This window comes from Protomyctophum parallelum, assembly GCF_964188405.1.
Source record: "Protomyctophum parallelum genome assembly, chromosome: 20".
NCBI classification, from domain to species: Eukaryota; Metazoa; Chordata; class Actinopteri; order Myctophiformes; family Myctophidae; genus Protomyctophum; species Protomyctophum parallelum.
The window spans coordinates 11,982,463-12,004,387 of NC_139718.1; the positions used below are offsets into that span (position 1 = coordinate 11,982,463).

At 42.2% G+C, this 21,925-nt stretch overlaps 1 protein-coding gene across 1 annotated transcript; it reads right to left on the bottom strand.

Moving 5' to 3' along the window:
• Positions 1–13,530: 13,530 nt before the first annotated feature.
• Positions 13,531–20,299, bottom strand: LOC310878408 (synapse differentiation-inducing gene protein 1-like; the record flags this gene model as incomplete). Its single annotated transcript, XM_083792740.1, has 3 exons — positions 13,531–13,791; positions 14,588–14,725; positions 19,871–20,299. 3 exons carry the CDS (start codon positions 20,297–20,299, stop codon positions 13,633–13,635), a joined length of 726 nt encoding a protein of 241 aa, XP_083648866.1. The 3' UTR covers positions 13,531–13,632.
• Positions 20,300–21,925: the final 1,626 nt, after the last annotated feature.

A 21,925-nucleotide genomic window follows, 5' to 3' on the forward strand; every position in this document is an offset into this window, starting at 1 on the left:
TGGAATACATTTATGATCTGCTTGTATTAAAGGACAACTTTAGTTTTTATCAACCAAGGTTCATGTTTTAGGTTATTAGAGAAGGTAAAAGATGAATGTGTTTTTTTTCTTTCGTTTTAGCTTTTTTAGCTATTGTTTTTACAATATGTATTTTTTTTACAAAATGTTATAGCAATTTATTTATTTTATTTACTATTTTTTGTTTTATCGCGTTTGTTCACCACCAAGTGTCACTGTTGCACAGCCTAACACAGACACACACAGGCCAGGGAGGAGGGCTTGTACAGTACAGTACAGTACAGTACAGTACAGTACAGTACAGTACAGTACAGTACAGTACAGTACAGTACAGTACAGTACAGTACAGTACAGTACAATACAGTACAGTACAGTACAGTACAGTACCAGAGATTAAAATAGGGTGCACTTTGCATCCCAAAATGCATTTTATAGTTAAGGGACAATAAAACGACAACCTCTGCATCCACGGGATGCATTACTGTACTGTTTTTTTCTCTAGTTTTTTTTGTTAGCTTTAGTTATAATAATCATTTCTTCTTCTGTTTTCTACATGAGTATAACCACATTATAACCATATAAAATGAAATGGGAGTTAAATGCTGCAATTTGTAAAAATGGCAAAATATTACTCCTAACATAGTTGTCCCTGGGACTCATCTAAAAGACCATCCCGGGACTCATTACATTGAAAACCTATTTACTACAGTACAGTACAGTACAGTACAGTACAGTACAGCACTCACGTCAGAGGGGTCTGATTTCTTATTCTTTTTACCAGCTTCTATGCAGCTGAGTCTATAATCGATGTGCAAGCTAGTCCAGTAGTCCTGTAGTCAGTTATAGCGGACCCCCGCAGAAAATAATGCAGCTGGTAATTAATTGATTTAATCAATTTGGGCTTGTTTTTATATATACTTTTTTTTAAAGGAAAAATTATGCCTGCTGCCCTTGTCTGGAATCCTCGTCAGAACAGATTTGTCTCCCTGCCTCTCTCCCGGACAACGACGTGGTGTGTAGGGTGAGTACTTATTCCAACACAGCATATAAATACTTTTAAATAGTATTTATTGCTATTATTTATTGCTGTTAGAAAGATTTTCTTTTTTGTATGAGCTACAGCATAGCGGTGGCAATACCTCAGTGGCAATAGCTCACACTGTGAGGTAGTGTGAGCTTGTAGATCGGCTATTTTCAGAAATCTTTGTTTTTCTGAGGTAATTGACAATTTGGCTGATGTTTGACCATTTTTGGTAAAGTTGGTTACTTTTGACGCAGCAATGGTCTTATTGATTTATTATTAGTTGTCATTTTACAGATATTAAAGAAAGGTCTTGCAAGTCCCTAAATTAATACATTTAGTGGGGGTAAAAGCATAATATGTAGTCGTGTAGAAGTAAAATTAGTTGTAAAATACGCAAGTAAAATAAAATACCCATTTTAAGTACCAGTAAGATGATCCCTGATGTCTCATGGCTGGGGGTGACTGACTGACTGACTGGAAATGCACTTTGATTGAGGGGCGCCAGCACCTCCTATATGCCCAGCTTTGTGTGTTTGTGTGAACACAAACATTGGCTTGTGACTGATTGGCTGATGATCACCCCATAGTGATGATTTAAAAGTGAGGGCAGAAAAGATGCCAAAAGTGATTGGCCGGAATGACTTTTGTGATGATTTGATTGGCTGAGCACGGAATGTGATGTGGTGATAAGAGCGCTCCTCACTTCACACGGGTGTGATTGTTTTTTTTGTTTGTTTTTACTTTACTGGAGTATTTACAATTTGCAATACTTTCACCCTCTACTGTACTACATCTCAGAGGCAAATATTGTACATTTACTCCTCTACAATTATTAGAAATCTTTAGTTACTAGTTACTTTGTAGATTTAGATTATTATTACAAACATACAAAAACCAATTCAGTCCTGTATACATTTTAGCCATTTGAAATAGCCGATGAAAATTGCCGTTGATGAAATCTCTTGAAATATATCGAATATCGCAATAATCACAATATATTTTGAATATGGTGATATCATTACCGAGGGCCTAATATCGCCACATATGGTATCGTGAGGTACCCATATCGTCCCAGCCCTAGAAGCTATGCCTGATGTTGGTCTGAAATCATTTCTACAGTAGTACTGGACGGGAACCAGTTATGTACGTACATGTAATCATTATGTACTTTAGCTATTGAAAAATAGCAAATCTACAAACTTGTAGCACGGCACTCGGTGCTGCGCTACTAGCTTGTAGATCTGCTATTTTTGAAATATCGTGAAAATGTGGTGCAAATCTTTGAATATATATTCTTTCAGAGCGAACATATTTTGAGATGGGGGTCGTGACCAATTACATATCATTTCTGGGGGTCCTTGACATGAAATAGTTTGAGAAGAACCACTGACATAGAAACACAGGTTTTTCAGAAAACTGTCATGATTTAGAAGGCATTTGTAGAATCGTCCTCAGGTCTAAATGGGTTAATTTCCCCCATATTACAGCCTCCAACCTGTCTGTATACTGAATGGTATACCTCTGCTTTAAAGGAGCATTTTTTTCCCCCAGAGGGTGGAGCTGTAACAGTCATGTAATGCCAGAATGGTTGCTTTTAAGGTTATCCCCCCCCCCCCCCCCCCCCAGAGGCAACACTATGCCTGATTTTGCTCCCAAATCATTCTTAACACTTCAAATAACCTGTTAACTTTTTTTTTACTCTTTGTTTTTAATTTTTAAAAGGAATATGATGCCTGGTATCCTTGTCTGGAATCCTCCTTGTAGTGTTGGCGGAGAGGTACAGATTTGACTCCCTGCCTCTCTCCCTGGCCTCATCCTGTGGATCGTCCTTGGAGTGTTGGGGGAGAGGTACAGATTTGGCTCCCTGCCTCTCCCCGGCTTGTGGATCCCTGGCAGACTGGTGAGTGTTTCTGTTATTACAATGTTACAATTATGTAATTATGTTGTTACACACGCGTCCCACAGGGAGTGCAGTTCCCGGCCTTGAGTCGGTGTCCAGAAAGACCACAAAAGGTTCTGCCAGTGGACCTAATGAGCCCAAATCCCTCACCTGTGCAATTTCCAGTCTCTGCCTCATCCAATTGCTTGCCATGGCAACCCCACACCTGCCAATTGATTACTTAACCAGTCCACTTTTCACAGTCCGTTTGCACTCTTCAGGCACAGGCAGGCAGACAGACAGATACAGAGATCTCCATATACAGTATGGGCACAAAAGGGACACAGACAGATAGTTAAAACGGGTGCTATGACAAGTTGACAACGGGTATTATTAGGTTCCCAAGTTGCATCGTTATAAAGTAGGCCGGTGGCCGACGGGCACGTACAGGTGTAGTTATTTCTAACACTTAAAAAAACACATTGTTTACTTGTTTTTTACCTCTTTTTTTCCACTTTCTTTTAAAGGAAAATTATGCCTTCCACCCTTGATGTCTGGAATGCTCCTTGGGAACGCCGGGGGTAGAGTCGAGGGTCTCCCCGCCAGGACAGTGATCTCAGAACGTCGGCGGTAGGGTCGAGGGTCTCCTCGCCCGGGCAATGATAGTGGGCGCGCTATGTTGTCTGGAATCCCCAAATGTACCTCTGGAGCCTGGGTACATTGAGGTACATTAGGCCCGTCACAAGTATTAATAAATTATTTAAATTACAATAACAATACACAAATCTGTTTTGAGCTCCTAGATCTGCCACTTCCACTACTTTCCAACATGGGAATGATTATGACTATTATCCCAAAAGTTTTGCGATTATCACAAATACTTATGTAGTAATTGTGATGGGCCTAAGGGTGGGCTGTGTGTGTGTGTGTGTGTGTGTGTGTGTGTGTGTGGTATGTGGTATGTGTGTTGAATCTGTTTTTAATTGGCCCAACGTGTAATCTATGTTGAATTTGGGCTCGACGTTGAGCTGGACGACGCTGGATCTACGTCAGCTATAGTGTAGTTCTCCCCGGGGTATGGGTTGAATCTGGGATCAATAATCGGGCCAGTGTGCTCGGTTACCCGGCCTCCCATACCTCGGTTTTCAGTCTAGTTTTCTCTCTTCTCTAGTTTTCGGTTTCAGCTTCACATCTCTTCACATCACTTCAAAGTACCAACTGTTGAATATATTGTGTTTCCTACCCAAGGTAAGGTTGTGTTTCCTTCCCGCCAGGGTGGCCAAATGTTTTCCCTATCTTGTTGTTTCCTTCCCGCCATGTTGGCCACATTGATTAACCCCCTTTTGTAGTACTTTCCAGGTGGCAAACGTTGAATTTGTGTCACTCTTCTAGTGACCCAAATTAACAGATATTAATTAGTGCAGCTCCGTACCGTATTACCCTACATAGCTATTAGGACCTTGTGGTGGTGTGGATGTTAATGCACGCGTGCGTGCGTGTATGCGTGCGTGTGTGTGTGTGTTTCATTCAATGAAACAATTGACGAATTTCATTTCTTCAAGACAATCTACGAATTTCATTTCATTTCCCATCATCCATTGGAGTCCCATCATGGCAAGGTAACTATATTAATATTACCTATACTATATTGATTAAGGGCATCTGCTAAATGCCTACATTGTACATTGTTGATAAAATAATATTAAATATATACACAGAAAGGTGAGTTTGTATTTTTATTATTTTATCAACAATTTGCAATTTAGGCATTTAACAGATGCCCTTAATCCAGAACAATTTACAGTAGGCAAGAACAACAACTTGCCAATAATGAGCATTTTTCTTTTGTTTTGTTCTCTCTTTCTCTAGCCTATAGGTTGACGTTATATATTAAGTGACAGATCACATACTATTTCAACAGAAGATGATGCTACAGATCTTGACTTCTAACCACTTTTGCTAATGAAGAACCGTACAGTCCACAGTAAGAGAGGGAAAAAGTGCTGGGCTGGATGGCATTCCCCCGATGGTCTTAAAGAACTGATCTCGACCCGTTGCCTAAAGCTGGAGACCTCTCAAAAGCAGACGACTACTGAGGCACCAGACTGACACGTACCACCACAAAGGTCCGTCCATCCATCTTCAACAGCTTCTCTGTAGTCGGGTCGTGGGGCAACAGCTCCACCAGAGAGCTCCAGACCTCCCTCTCCAAAGCAACATTAGTAACTTGATTCTGGGGGATCCCGAGGCGTTCCCGGAAGATTTTGGAGATACTGTATAATTCCTCTTGCCAGTCCTTGCGGGAATGGCACCGGCCGGCCTCCAACAGGAGGCTGCCACCCTAGTCCTGGCCAGGAAAGCTCAAAAGCACGACTGGCACATCCTGCATAACACCACAACTCCATCGCCTCCAAGCAGACTCAAGTCCCGCCACCTCTACAATAAGGCAGCACAAGAGATGCTCAACTCCACCTCTGAGGACATCTCCAGAGATGCTCGGTTGGCAGCCACGTGGAAGCAGGAGTGGGAGTCAGCCAGGCCCTCCTGCATGCATCGCTACATCTGGGAACCAGGAGATGGCACCATAGGAGGAGATGACCTACCTCGCCAACAATGGACTACACTGAATCGCTTACGAACTGGGGTTGGGCGCTTCAATGCAGAAGTGGGGGATTGGCGGACATGCACTGCCAGTGCGGTGAACCTGAGCAGACCACCGACCATATCATCAACACCTGCCCCTTATAGAGACTACCATCGGAAGCCAGCCTCTTTGACCTGGGACCATATATGCTGGCATGGCTCCACGACACCGAGTTGGACCTCTGACTGAGAAGAAGTCATACCCAGCATGCACTCCAAGAGATGACCAACAATCTACAGGAGCATGAAGAAAAGGTTGCTTTACGGATAAGCTAAGAACACCAACACCTTCCACCACTCACCCTAGGCCAACACGACATAGAATTGACAACTTCACTATCTTGGAAGTAACATCTCAAGTACAGGAGACGTGGAGAAAGACGTCAAAATCGGAATCTGCAAAGCTGCAGGAGTGTTCCAACGGCTCTGCAAACATTTGCATGTCAGTGGTCATCCCAACAGCGACCTACGCCTGTGAAATGTGGATGAAGACAGCCAGCATCAACCAACAAGTTGGATGTCTTCCACTGACGATGCCTCAGATCTATCCTGAGGATCTCATGGAGAGACCATATCCTCATCGAGGAGGTGATGAGAAGTGCAGTGGTAGCATACTGTCTGACGTTGTCGCTGAAAGGAGAAGGAGAATGGCTGGGCACGACGACTGCCTCTTAAGAGAGAGACCGGCAAGTGTGGCAATGGACTGGGTGCCAGAAGGTGGAAAGAGGAAGAGAGGGAGGCCAAAGAAGACACGCAGACAGACAGCCAAGGAAGACCTAAGCCAGATGGGTGTCAGCAGGCACGTAGCAAGAAGGGTCGCCAGCGACCGGAGCTAATTGAGGGAACTCGTCGCCCAATGTTCCAATAGGAACGGGAGGAACTAAGTCTTAAGTAAGCCGTGTGCATGGTGATAATGTACTATGTGACCCTGCATTCAGGCTTACATACAGATTCATAACCCTCCAACTCGATTTTGTACAGATTTTACCCATTCATTTCTGCAGAATGTCGATGATGTGATGTCATATTGATGGTCATCTCCAAATTTGGGCACGACTTCAGTCTTAAAAAAAGTATAAACATATAAACATGTAAAAATGTAAAAATGTGTGGAGGTACCAAGTTGGCTTTCTAGTGTTCTAGAAGTGTTCACAAGGGCGCTGATCAGTCTAGTGGGTTGTGAGATTAGCATCCGGACAAACAGACATGATACACAGACAGACAGACAGACAGACAGACAATCTCTTATAAACTAAGTAGCTCTTACAGAGCCATGAGTAAAAAAAAATGAATATATATGCAAGAAAAAGTAAAGCAGTTCTACAAATATAGTTAATAACATTCATTGTTATTGCAGTGTGATTTTTATGTGTGCATGTGCAGACTGCAGACCATTTACCATTTGAAGATTTCTTTTTCAAAAAGTCTGGTGGTGCAATTCATTCTTTTGGCCATAAGGTGGTAATCTTGAGCTTTATTAAAAAGGAGAAAACATGATCAACAGTATAGGCTTAGTGCTATCCTCTTTTCAAAGTGAAATTTAATAATAAAATCACACACTTGATGTATGTATGAACCTTATGAAAGGATATCCCCTTGAGATGTATCATCTCGTATCATCGAGGGGGTCCAAAATCCCAATCCTGACAAAATAAGTGGTTCTGATAGCAATAGTTATGGTGTTTGTGTATATATATGGAGAAAATGTCTCATATCTTTCAAAGCGAGAGACAGGGTACATGACAAGTGTTTGACACACTATGATGCAATCACTTGGTCAATATTTGTAATTTCTTTGTAGTCATTCTTGGATTGCAGTAGTCAGTGATGAGGCTTTCTGTGTGGGGATTGAGAGAGGGGATTGATTGATACACCAAATGGTCTGTCGTGGCCCAGGAGCTGATTTCATCTCCAGGGTTCATTTGACCAGAGCTCCCTTGGGTTTATCACACCTGATTTAGGCCTACTGGTTACACCAATACAGTACACAACCTTACCCAACCCCACTTGAATGTTGCTTCTACAGTCAAATTCTACTCTTTACCTTCACTTTATGATGAAAGTGACACTGAAAATCATATAGTCTATACGTTTTCTCTCTACACCAATTATATTTTGCCAAGAATAGCAGATCTACAAGCTCTCTGTCTCTCTCTCTCTCTCTCTCTCTCTCTCTCTCTCTCACACACACACACACACACACACACACACACACACACACACACACACACACACACACACACACACACACACACACACACACACACACACAGTCAAAACAGGCGTTACTAAATTACTGTGCCTGTTTCCTCCAAGCTGCCAATAGGCAAAGGAAGACACTGCATTTCCTTTAAAACACACATTGGTCCTACATTTACAGATTTTGTCCACAAATCACTACATGGAGTAAAGTGATAATCAGTACAACTACATGCATCATTCAGATTTGTCATTTCGTTTTGATTGGCTATAACTGCCTAAGTAGCCTAACCACATAGGCTGAGTGCGCTTGGCAGAATTTTGCCTCTGTCGGTGACACTTTACAGTACACTACACTGTTTACCCACCACTTATTATCTATACGCTCTGTCCTATCCTGTGCAAAATCTGCAAAAATCAGCTGTTGGACCAACAGCTAGGCATTTAGCGGACACTCTTAATCCAGAGCGATTAAGCAAGAACATTAAGCAAGAACAAAAAAAAGCATGGCAATACATCACATACATAACGTATTAGTTATCATGAAACATGTGTAAGCTAAGAACGTAACAGTGGAATATCTGTATAATGAAACTGTACATATATACTATAAAGTGCTTTGTCTACATAAAATGCTATTGTAGTGCTGTCTACATAAAATGCTATAATTCTGTATAAAATGCTATCTAAGTCTACATAAAGTGCTATCTAAGTTACATAAATTGAGCCTTTGCATATGCCTGTAAGGCATATGCCAACCAGGCCATAGTTGGACTGCATCTGGATTGGTTCACCAATTATAATCCACCACAGCTCCACGTCTGCACTCAATTGTTGTCAATGACACACACACAATACATATTGCATACATATAGCCACTGAAGCATTTGGACACATCATCAGTCAGTGATGTTCCTTGAATCATAACGTTTTGTGTCTTTCAACATCATACGTCCAAATGGTTTTGGATCCTTAAACATGGTAAATGTGCATGGCCGTTATGTTGACTCATTGTCACACATGTGACAGATGTGATTGCTGTGACTGTCCCTGGGTAACCTTGGCTGCCAGCATGCCACCCAGGCCAAACTCTGCAGACAGACCTCAGCTCACTGGCACTCTGTTGCCTGGCTGCTCTGGTCTCGTTCTGGTCTCGTTCTGGATATTGGTATGTCTTGATTTGAAGTTGGACTTGACTGTCTGTCCTAGAAAGATTTGAGGTTTGGCGCGGCTCGCCAGCAGCCTTTCCTTTCACCCCGAAAAAACCTCAGAGCTAAGTATTATCAGCAGGCCATTTGTGAGCAGTTATGGATGTCAGGCAGGAAGACTTTGGACCAAAAAGTGAATTGATCCTAGTATCCATCAATATTACCTTAATGGTCTTTATTACCCAGCCTACATTAAGTTCAGTCGGATAACTCACAAATATATTTAACCAATATTTATTATAGAATGAGAATGAGAAGTGTGCATAGATAATAATATTTGATCTTGGCGTTTAGCTCTGCTACATTTTTCTCCCTGCTTGGCACAATTAAACAGCATCATTAAACATTAAGAGCAAGGAGATAGATTTACAATAACAACCCTCCATGTGGAACAGAAGTAACATAGCCCACCGGTGGCGGTGGGAGCAAACATCACATAACAACCAGGAACCATTATGCAGGAAGGCAGGAAGAAGCAAGCAGTCTAGGTGAGCTTAACATCAGCTTAACATCAGCGAATGACTGTAATGACATGTGGGTCTTGCACACACTGAATACACCCACATAGTAATGCAGCATATTAACCCCTTGAGTATATGTATGCGCCTTTGAGCACAGCAAGAAACCCCTGGAGTATATCTGACTGAACTAACTCCGCAAGCTACGTATCGTTTATAGCCTACCCAAACCAGCTTCCCCATCCACTCCCTCCCCCTCTATGAAGTGTCCTACTGTAATTCAGAAACTGATGTAGCAATTAGAGCCCATTTCACATCTCTTTATAGCCTTATCTGAGAGAGCCACATTAGACGCTACGGCTGTAACATGGCAAACGTTTTGGGGAACGCTCAGAGCACAAATGTGTCCGGTCTGTGCTTATCATGACACATGGTCAAAGCGAGGAGGACTGATGGACAACAATGCTTCCTTGTTGCTCCAGAGAGATAAAGTCAAAGCCCAAGAGATGCGTCAGGGAGGCTCTTATCAGTCCAGAGTGTGTCCGTGGCTAATGCTGTTGCCACAGTGAGAGGCATGCGTTGCTGAGCGACAAAGGTGTGGCGGGGCGATAAGCGTTACATAGGCAAAATGCTTCAAAAGATGAGTTGTACTTTTAAGTGATGTTGTGGCTTGGGAAACAGGGTTTATAAATGGATGCTGACCTGATGCTAACACCTGGAAAACTAAACAGCGCTTTGAGAAAATGTCTTCCCTCTCCATGCCTTGGTTGCTTGCCAGTGACGTGCATCCAAATAGTGATATAGGCCTAGTAGATTATCTATTTTCTGTGCGATACGTGCCAGTGTGCAACTAAGTATAAATCAGGCTTCAGAGTTCACAGACACGTTGGTGAATGCTAAGGGGAATCCTTCAGTGGAGATTATGTTTTCACCCCTGCCTTTGTGTCTATCTGTGTGCCTATGCACAGCTTATCTCAGCATTAAATGTTTCCTGCAAGCTGCCAATATGCCTGGAAGACACTGCATTTCCTTTCGATTCATAGGACTCGACAAAAGTCATGAACTCATTATCCGATCAATCACATATTGGGGGCTATGCAACGCAGAGACAAATGCTGACAAACTGTGGAGATATCAAACAAAGTGGGGTATATATAAGTGGGGGCCTACATGTTAACCATAAACGGCTGTCAGATTTGTCAGGTAGTTTTGAACTAACTATGCTAGGAAATTATTATAATTCAATTACTACATTATCAACACATTGATGGGTGCCGGGCAGATATGGAGATATGGCAGCTTTTACTCTGAACACTCAAGACATTTATATTTAAAATGACAGTAAAGTGTTCCTTTGAACAAAACAATGGCTTCACCTCTTTTATTGCCCCCCCCCCCCAAAAAAAAGACAGAATAGATGTCATGAAATATTGAAGGTTCATCTTCATACTACAGCCACTTATTTAAAAGCCCAAATAGAGAAAATTGCAGAGAAGCTCTCAATTATTGTAGATGTGCTAGTTTTTATTTATTTGTATTATTAAATACAATGTTTGTGTAATTTTCACCCATAATGACATGCCAAAAATAGGGACACCTTTATTTATTTTTGCATAAGACTTTTATGACTAATAGAAAGTGTGGGTGTTGTGTCCTCCTACTGAGGGATAGAAAACAGCTCTCACTCAGTGAGCCCTCTTCAGCACCCTTACAGTTCCCATTGATGAGAGCACACTTTGCCCCCACAACCCCAACCCCCCATCACAGCCCAACTGAGCCATTTCATGCATTAGTTTGATTGTTCTCTGCTAGAGAAACAGACAGATATACTGTAGGAAGCCAGGCCGTTCCTGCTGTCCTGTAAGAGTTGCTTACCTAACCACCTTCTCAATTAGGCTTGGTGCAGTGGCGTTTTTCCCGCATTACAGTCCTGTTACGGTCTCCAAACAAATATGTAAATGTGGCTCAAATTGGAGACCTCAACATAAGGAAGGACATCACAGAATGAACAGAATGAAGTTAACAGTTTTTATTAACCAACTGTTCCCCACAGGAGTATTGAATCATTGCAAGTTTAATTTAATTAGCAGACAAATAATATCAATAGTACTTTACCAAACCAAGAACTCAGGAAACAACCTGGAGATGCCGGACAAAACAAGAGAATGAGGGGGGGGGCAGCTCTATGCGTTGCATTTAGAGCTATGTTACTCTCAATTTCTGCCTCTCACATGAATGCAGACCAGCCTCTCCTCTTTAGCGTAAATAAAAATAACGTTTTTCCTACTCACCAAAACAAAGGCGGGTCGTGTCATTAGAAAGCCTACTTTCCTTAGTGGACGCACTCTGAGCCACACGTATAAACTGTACTTTTTGGCCAAAAGGGGATTTTGTTTCCACCGGGAAAAAAATACTTTGTTACTCCACTGCGCCTTCTACCGATATTTCCCAGAGAATTGCCTCATAGAAAATATTTTTCCTCCGGTGAAAAAAAATCCCTTTCTGGCCAAAAAGCACCGTTTATACGTGTGGTGGGGGCTCAGAGTGCGTCCACTAAGGAAAGTAGGCTTTCTAATGACACAACCCACCTTTGTTTTGGTAAGTAGCTAAAACGTTATTTTTATTTACGCTGGTGAGAGGCTGGTCTGCATTCATGCGAGCAGTGAAAGATGCGCGTAACATAGCTCTTAAATGAAACACATTAGAGCTATGGATCAGAGCTAGTGTCTGCCTTTACACTGAGCTGGCTGGCTTTTATAGCAGAGGGCTGCATCAATTGGGGAATCTGCTGCAGGTGTGCCAGCCTGGGTGTGTCAGTCTGAGTGGGGAGGAGAGACAGAGGGGATTAGGCACAGACAATGATTGAATGATTGAGTGACTGAGTGTGTGTGAGTGAGTGCAGGGTGATGTCATGGGCATGGCCACACACAACAGTCCTATCGTATTAACGTGCTTCCTGCAGTTCAATGTGGGGGTTAGTTGTTGTAATACTAGTATCCTTGTAAAAACGGTTTGCCCATTCCAGGCTTCTAATTTTGTGCAGTTAACAATACGTGCTGATGAGATGCTGGGCGCGGCAGTGAAGGAGAATGATTCCTTGAGAAGAATGAAGGGCTGCCCTCATTTTGTTTCCGATGTCCTGATTTCAGAGTAACAGGCTTTGTCTTCCTAAGGATGCCGGCAACATGGCAGCTAAAGTCACCTCAAGGCAAGACATTGAGTGATTCTGGAGAGAGAGAGGAGAAAGGACCTGTGCCGATCTCAGTAGAGGCCCCCCATCTGCAATAGCAAATAGTCAATATAACTCACAGCTACCAACAATACATTGTGACAGCAACACTATGAGCACACAATCAACCCCACCACCACACACACACACACACACACACACACACACACACACACACACACACACACACACACACACACACACACACACACACACACACACACATTGTCTCTGACAGTGAATAACAAGTAGTGAGACATGACATGAGTTAATTCATGCCAAATATATTTGACAAGATTTACAGTATAGGCCTACAATAAACATTAACTGTTATTTTGACCACTGCTCAGCAGCCTACACTCTGTGACAATTCCCTTTGTTCTGCGTAAGTGGATTCGATCCACTCATTGTCCCAATCTGTTCACCAAATATATGGTTCAATCTCCTGGACATTTTTAGGGTAAACGATCATGAATGCCAAATATGTTTTCCCCCATTGAGCTCATTTACAACTTAAACACTTATACATCTCTGTAATCGTAATGACGAAGATCACATACAGAGTACTGAAAATGGCAGAGTACACTGCAATAACAGTAAGCCCAACCAATTTGACACAGAGATAAATGAACACTCAGGATTTTGCAGTGTTGAGGTGCGTAAGCGGTACTATACAGTTGGTACTGTAGGTAGTTTCAGAACTCTTCGTGAAAGACCAGTCTCCATTTCAACATCGTCTTTCCGTCAGCATTCTTCTCTAACTGTGATGGAACACCTTGATGGGATCATCGAGTCCTGAAATAATGATACAGTCCCGAATCCCGATCAATGTGAATGCAGTCCAACTATTCAGTTCACCAAACAATTGTGGCTCCTGGATATCTTATGCATGGACATCTGTCTTAATTGCGACTTCCCTGGTTCTCTCTCTCTCTCTCTCTCTTTGATCCGCACTAAGCCACCTAGTCCCACTGCTATACAGGCCCAGGCTTGGACAGATAGGCTATAAGTGCCACTACCACGCCCACGTACATCCCTGCCCCGATGGTGATGGAGAGAGCAGACAGGAACAGGGCTCGTCTGGAGCTCATGCCAGCTCTGGAGAAATCTCCTTTAGCGATAGCCTTGCCAGTCTGAGGGGAGGGGAAAGGAAGCAGTGAGTGAAATTATTTAAATGTTACCCATCAGTGCCAACTAAAAGTGAACATGAGTACGTATGTGTTAAGCCACAAACGCTCTGAGGGAGCCATTAGTTGCCATGGCAATTAGGTCATTATCCCTTAGACAGAGACAAATGTGTTGTTTGGCCATTTTGGATTCCTCCAAATATAAATAAACAAACAGGTCTTGCCCTTAATCTGTTTATCGTTTTCACACATTTATTTATTTCAGTGTAATTGTCTCTGCAATTAGTATGGAAGATGTGGCAAATTGCTGAGATAAATGATGCTCCAGGGTGCCGTTAGACCTGATTCTTTCAGCTAGTGATGTTAGGGAAGGAAAAGCTATTAGCGCAGTAAGAAGCGAGGGCTCAGATCAGCCGTGTGTATATTTTTCTGATAGGGACACACGGGACAAGACAGTGGTCAGTTTTGAACCCGGGTCCTCGTGGTGCTAAGCCACCAGGCACCTTGAATAAACATAATCTGAATATTAATGACAAGTTACAATTCTTTGTTCTCACCTTTAATTATTTGAGAAACAATAAGCCGTGTGTCTGCAGGGGTTGTAACAAGAGCAAAACCTGCAGTTTATGTAGCCAATGGTCTGAAAACAATTTGCTGCGTAGTCACAGGTGTGGAAAATGTATAGTCTCGACCAAGCACTCAGGTTTATACTGACCTTGAACAGTGTGCAGTGTAATTAGCATTTCTAACACAGGGCAGGACAAAGTAGCTGTGAGAACCTTTATTTATTTTTATTATTTACCTTATGAGAATAGTAGAAGGCAACAATGCCCAGGGGCCAGAAGCAGCAGAGCATTGAGAAGATAGCCAGGCCAAGGTGATCCCTGGGGGGCAGAAGAATGAAGTTGTCCTCACTCTCACTATCAGTGGAGCTGTCACTCTAGCAAAGAAGGTGAAAAAGTAGAGCAAATCACACAGACATAGTTGCCACACTGCCTTTTTGAAATTTGAATTGCTCTGCCGAAGACAGTGGGTTTGACGCAGGACGCTAGGCCCTGCCAAAGCTCATTAGGAGAAAAACGGAGAGAAAGAGTATAATAAGCCTCAGACAGGAACAGGCCATTGAAAATGGCAGGCCTCAGTCTTGGATGTAATAGTTTGTAACTATCGTTGCCAAATTCAGATGGAGACTACAGTATAATTTTGAGGCTTACATGTTACAATTAAAGTAAACTACAGTATCTAATCTATAGGGAAGGCAACTCAAGGCAAGGCATGTTTCCAGTATAGTATCCAGTATAGTATAGTAATTCAGTATTTTATATTCCAAAAGAAATATATTATAAAATGACATTAAAAAAAAACAGTTCAGAAGAAATTAAAAAGGAAACCTCAGTAAAAGGCAGTGGCAAAAAGAAAGGTATTTTGCTTTGAAGAATGTTGCTTAAAAGAACAGAGTTGGTAGCACACTTGTACTTTTCTGGGAGATTGTATTTTATATTGTATGCACCATAATATACAGTATGGTGCATAAAACGCTGCTTCTGCACATTTTGTTCTGACTCTGGGTTCAGAAAACAGACCCTGTTCACAGAACAGGTATTCAAATGCTACTAAGGTGTTTTTTGTTCCAGTGACTGCACGGTTCATTCACACTCCTGCAGCAACACTACACTGACACGGTCGGCGGAGAGGTTGCTGTCTGTGTGCCGTTGGCCTGTCTGTAAAGAGCCATGAGCCGGGAGGGAGGGGAGGGGCAGCAACACAAATCTTTATCAACACATTTATTTTGCGGAATGGTGTCTTGAATAATTTAATTGTTGACTGAAGGAGTATAATCATGTTACAAAGATTGTCTTGCATTGGATGTTCAAATGGACCAATTTATATGAGATTATGTTTTTTATAATGAATGTCATAATTTGAAAGCTGAGAATAACCTTGGTGATTCAGATACTAAGTCTGTTATTTAGATAGATACTCGGTTTGACATTTCCCTGCTATCAAAGTTACTCTGTAGCACTTGTTTTCTTGGTACTCTATTTACCGTTGATGGTTGACTAGTGTTCATGCCACTTATACTCCAATTTTGGATTTTGTAAGTCACCCTGGATAAGAGTCCAGCTGAGCATATCACACATAACAGTTTAGATTTGAGTTAATTGCCTATAGTAAAATGTACTAATATTGACACATACCGGAAACATTTTTACTGTTTCAAATCCTACGATCATAAATCAACCATACACCAGGAGAGTGAAACGTGCATTACAGTAGATCTGGAGTCCTTTGTAAACCTAAAGAGTGGTGCAGTTTCACAGCTCGTACCCCCGGACAAGCCTATCTGCCCTTGTTCTGCTACCACCCAGCACATGATGTACTCAGCCAGTCACAGAGGATTTGGTACCTCTGTCAACACCCACGAGCGACCCGACAGATAACGTAGGATGAACGGATTGTTCCATCATCGCGGCGTGACAGCACAAAGACAGTGTCATTTATGTGCTAAACTGCCTCTGCAGCATTATAGACCCTTTCCATCTCCTCAAGATCTCTCCTCATTTCAGCCGATTTCACAGGATCATAGGATGTCTCCCTATGATGTCTTGTATTGGTCCTCCATTTGAGGCTAATGAATTGTAATGCTACTCTGGCTGCACCGGCACAACTTATCATTAAGGTGATTGACCTTTAAGAGAGGAAGGTCTTACCTCTCTCAATTGTCCCACAGTGTTTGTTTAAATAAATTACCCCCCATAAGGAATAGGCTTAATTTGTTAGAGTTGCCGTTACCTGTGGGGATCAAACTGGCTGCATTCAAAGTGTGTATGTATCGCACTAATCTCCACTGCAGGGATTCAAAGTGTGCTTGTATATCACACTCACTCGTCTCCAAAGCAAGATATCTGACTTCCAAGGAAGCTATTAATTGAATTGATTACTTTGGCATTAGGCTCAGACATAACTATACTGAGACAATGTGCTTTCATTTCACCCTGATTAAGGCATTGCTTTGGTTATTGAAGTGGTCACCATTATCTCATTTATAAAATTGGGAAAAGGTCTCGTGTAACAGGGCTGGACTGAGACAAAAATGTGTCCCTGACATTTTTGCGGAATTTGGCCCAGACTGGGCCACCACAACCAGCTCGCAGATATTCTAGTATTCTACCGACTTTTTGGGTCGAGGCACATACAAAGCCACATATAAATACTTGAAATACACTTTTACAGAACAACATAAATGTGATACACAACCAACAGTGTAAGGAAAAGCTGATCAAGACAAGTGCGGCGCCGTTGTATTTTGTCTTGAGTTATTTGGGCATGTAATCGATTTTGTCTGATTCCTTTAGCATTAACTGTGTGTGTCTGAATATGAAGAAGACATACAGTGAGCACTTCACCAGATAGTAAGTATTTTACAAGTTTATTTTTACACATATCATATATTTACATTATGGATTCATATTTCTTATATTGTATTTATGTTATATTCTCTAGTTTCATAATTTTCCATATTGTAAACACCTAAATCAGATTACTGCAATAAACTGTTGTTCCCAGTATTTTGGGTGTGCATGCTAAGTCAACTGTAGTCTGCTGACAAACCTCCCCTGACACAGATCCAAGCCATGTTTTGACACTGACATTGATTGATTGATTGATTGATTGATTGATGGGACTCACTCCACCTTGGGCATAGTGCATTTAAGGACCCTCCAACAGCTCTCCCAGAGGTAGGCTATCGTTAAAGTCAGCAGAGAATAGTGGGCAGAACCTGGGGCTACACAGACAGCCCTGGACCTTGTCACCAGAGACCAGTGGCATCACACTGGCATCCTTCACCCAGATCCAGACCTATAGCTGGCACTGGCACTAACACATTTCACAATTTCTATCAAAATATTTGAAGATTTGTCAGCATTTTGTCTTACAATTACAGACAGAAGATGCTCACAAAGAGGGTTTAAGTGGTCAGTGTATGATTTATAATAGTAATCTAAATATGCAGTAACTAATAGCCTATTTGTTTTTTTATAATAATTGTAGTGAAGTAAAAAGTACAATACTTTCCTCCGATATGTAGTGGAGTAAAAGTAAAAATCATCAGAAAAAGGGAAATACTCAAGTAAAGTCAACATTGTACGTGAGTAAATATACCTTTCACGGTGGAGTATATTTACTTAATTGGTGGACGTTCCACCACTGGCTGGCATCTCTAAACACCAGCAATATCCTTTATGCTCCATCATTGTCACATGCTAAAAAAACACACACATGCATGCACGCACGCACGCATGCACGCACGCACGCACGTGCTGAAAAGCGAGGGTAAATCATGTGCAGAAATGTCCAGAAATCCCTATGGACTGAGTGGCAGGACTTTAGTATACGTGAGAAGCAGCTAATAATGAAGATCGTCTCACTCTCCCTTTCCAGGTCATGTTCTATATAGCAGTAAAAGCCCTTGAAATGTTTGATCTAATGCCGTGGGGAGTTGTTTCCAGCACAGCTAGTATTCTACCCCTGTCCAGAGAACCTTACCACTTGCAAATACGTATTATACAGAGGCACAGAATGTGTATGTTGACACACAAACTAAGACTGCAACGATTAATCGATTAATCATTATCGAATCGATTATTAACTGCCAACTACTTTAGTAATCGTAATGGAACCCGCAACTAATTGCAGGAGGTTTTTTTTTAACTTCAACATAGATTTTTCCAGTGTTAAATGCCATCCCTCTTCCCTTACAATCTGCTGATAGTTGCACATGCCACATGCATATTCATCATCATGTATTTTTTGTTAGTTAGAAAATGTCTAAAAGGACCAAAAATCGTATGGAAATTATTGAAGAAATATATCTCATGGAGGAAATAACTCATAATCTGAGGACCAAGGCGGAGCTATTTGAAAAACGTTGGGAAAAATAGCATTTATACAAGAGTGAATAGTGTGTGACACAGAGGAGGAAACACGCCGCCAGCACCCACAGCGTCCCGAGCGGGAATCGAACCCAGGACCTTCTAGCTGTGAGGCGACAGCACTACCAACTGTGCCACCATGCCCCTTGCACACAATACATTTGAAGCGCATATGCATGGAGGAGGGGCCCGAGGGGAGGAGGGGACCGAGAAACACAGGTGCAGAGTAGAAAGTCTCCAACCGGAAATCTTACTTTCATCAGGAGCGTTAATCATATTAATTTGATCCACGTAATTGAAACAGAAATAACTTTAGCTCCCAGCTCACCTGCTCAGAGGGCCATGCATCAGAGGAGTCCCTGCTTAATACACTCAAAGGGCAGCATTAGTTATGGCATACATGGCAGGCAGTACCTCTATCCATCTGCCAGCCCTCCGAGTGACAGGAGCTGGACTGATGGGCAGTCCAGTTAGGGACTAGGGAGCGATAGTTCTCCCAACTTAGAGCAGTGGGGCCTTTTCACAACTCACCCGGCATGAAATTAGATTTTCTTTTTTATCACTTCTGAAAAGCTCCTACCCCGCCTTTCTTCTGCTGTCAGAGTTTTCTTTGCAAAGGGTAGTCAAAGCCACAGTGGTGTAATAGTGTGGATTAGATACTATCAGATGATGTAACTTTTGCAATGCAATTATATGCAACACACAAACACAAACAGTGTCATATATAAGTTGCCTTTACACTACACCACAACTCAATATTATTGAATCATGGCTCTGACAGTTCTGAATAAATTATGAAACGTATTTCACTCAAGATAGCCTTGGTAGTCTAATTGCCTCACACAGTATTGCAAAGCAGCTCCCACCTGTGCAAATTGCCTCTTTTCAATTAATACGTTGGTTGGTTGCAGTTAGTTTTCTTTTCCTATACAGCTGGTACTGTAGCCGAGGATAATTATGCAGGTGCACATAGTGTTGGCTCCTTTCATGTGCAGATAGCGTAAACTCGCCCAGCATCTTAATATTGAAATATTCTGAAGGATCCCAGGACCACAGCACACTCAGTTCCACTCAGCATCATAACCACTTCCTCAACTCCCTTTGTACCTGCATGTTTCTCATTGGAGAGTGACCTCTCTGTGACCTCTCACCTCATATTGGTGACCCTGCTCCTCTTCCACGTCGTAGGACACCGTCTGTATCTTCACGTCCTTGTCTCCTGGTGCATTATCCTGCAGACCCTCGGTGGAAACACCCACGTCCAACACAGTGTCCTTGCTCTCCGTGAAGGTCGTCTCAAAACTGTCGCTCTTGGACTCCTTGCTCAGAAGGCTGACATCGTCCTTGCACAGGATGAAGCTGGGTCGGTAGAAGGCCTCCACTGCAAGGTGCAAGGAAGTGGCATCCAGGAATTGATGAGTCTTATGCTGGCCATCGGTCCCTGTGTAGAAGTAGCCAATGAGGTTTTCCTGGTATGGGTGGCTGGGGTAGTCACACTGGTAGCCCTGGCAGTCATTAGCGACCACATGTCTGCTGGTCTTTTCCAGCAAAGGGTCCTGGAGCTCACTGATGCTCTCCATGGTGGTTGGCAGGTAGAAATGTCCAGCAGATCACAAAGGGTAGAGCCCAGCTGGAGGAACACAAGGAGTACATGAATGGAAGAAATCAGCTCAACAACATGCAATTAAATATCAGAAAAGTAAAAATATCAGTATAGTGGCTCAGGAGATAAAACAGTTGTCTGGAATGGCAAATTTCTCAGTTTGATGCTGCTCCGCCTAGTATCCTGTTTGAGTGTCCTCAAGCAAGCCCCTAAAACCATAACATAGCGGTACCTTGCATCGGTCTGTGTGTGAATGGGAGCAATATAAATGAAGACCTTCTACTATGCAGCTAATTGTGTGAACCAATTTGGTCTAATGTGGATAGACACTAAACAGGAATGAAGGTACAAGACATGGAAACATGCTGTCATGCAGTCAGGAACAGTTCACCCTGTCTTCATATCAGCATTCGTCTCACAACCATTCACTGGCATCGTCGTTCTATCTAAACCATCTGCTGAATGTTCAATTCTTACATCCCTGGACTCGCATTAAAAGTGGTGAAAAAGCAATCTTGACCATATGCCCAGACTGCCTATATGAAATCAGAGAACACATGGCAGATGTTGCTGTAATGAATACTGATAACTTAAGAATTGGCTGGCTGGCCCCCATGGCATGGCACTGCAATGAAGAACCATTTTCCCCCTTTTTAATCAGGGAATAAGCATAAATAGCACACATTGTAAATAGGCTGTAGTTATGTAATTTATTACTATTATTATTATTTTCATATTGGGTCAGAAAACATTTTAAGTGCCTATTTCCATAATTGCATTGAAAATGTCAGGCAAGCTCATCGCTAAGGCAACACATCCTCCAATTAGATGCTGTGCGTCATAATCATGTCCAAAGGTGCAGCAAGCAAGTATCCTCTCTCACACAATGAAACAAGAACATTTACTAAGAAGTAGCAGCCAATAGAGACTCACTTAAGAGTCCCTATAGAGACAACAGAGTTATCCTGTTGTCTCTATTTGATCTCATGCAAGCTTGACAAGAGCTTGACAGAACCAAGAAAGGTTCTCACAGCAGGCACAAAATCTTTTCACACAGTTACAGTAAACTAACAGCTATCAGAGAAGTAATTTGATATGTTTGTGTTAAATGCAATACAGAGAAATATCCATCCAAAAATGTGAAAATCTATTTAGTGATCACGCACGCACACGCGCGCGCGCACACACGCACACACAAACACGCACGTTTATAGTCAATTGTATTGTGCTTCCACATTTATTGGAACATATTTATACACATGACATTTTCTTCCTGGAAATAAAAACGTCAGTGTTTCCATGCAAGGCGAATCTGACATTAATTCAGTAAAAGCCAATGCAAACATGAAGTTATCTAGACCTAGATCAACAAGACTTGTAGCCTATAGAACATATGGATCTGTCCCATCTGTCCCATGATCTCCCATCATAGCCTACTGCAGCATTCATGAGCAGCAGCATGCATGCATGCATGCGACACTGGCACTGCAGGTCATTATCATTGCTTTTCTTTTTCTGTCATTGTGGTCGGCATACTCGCATATATGCTTTTGAGGCTGTGTGCTGCTTTCTAGATAAAATGGAATTCCATTACACATGCAGT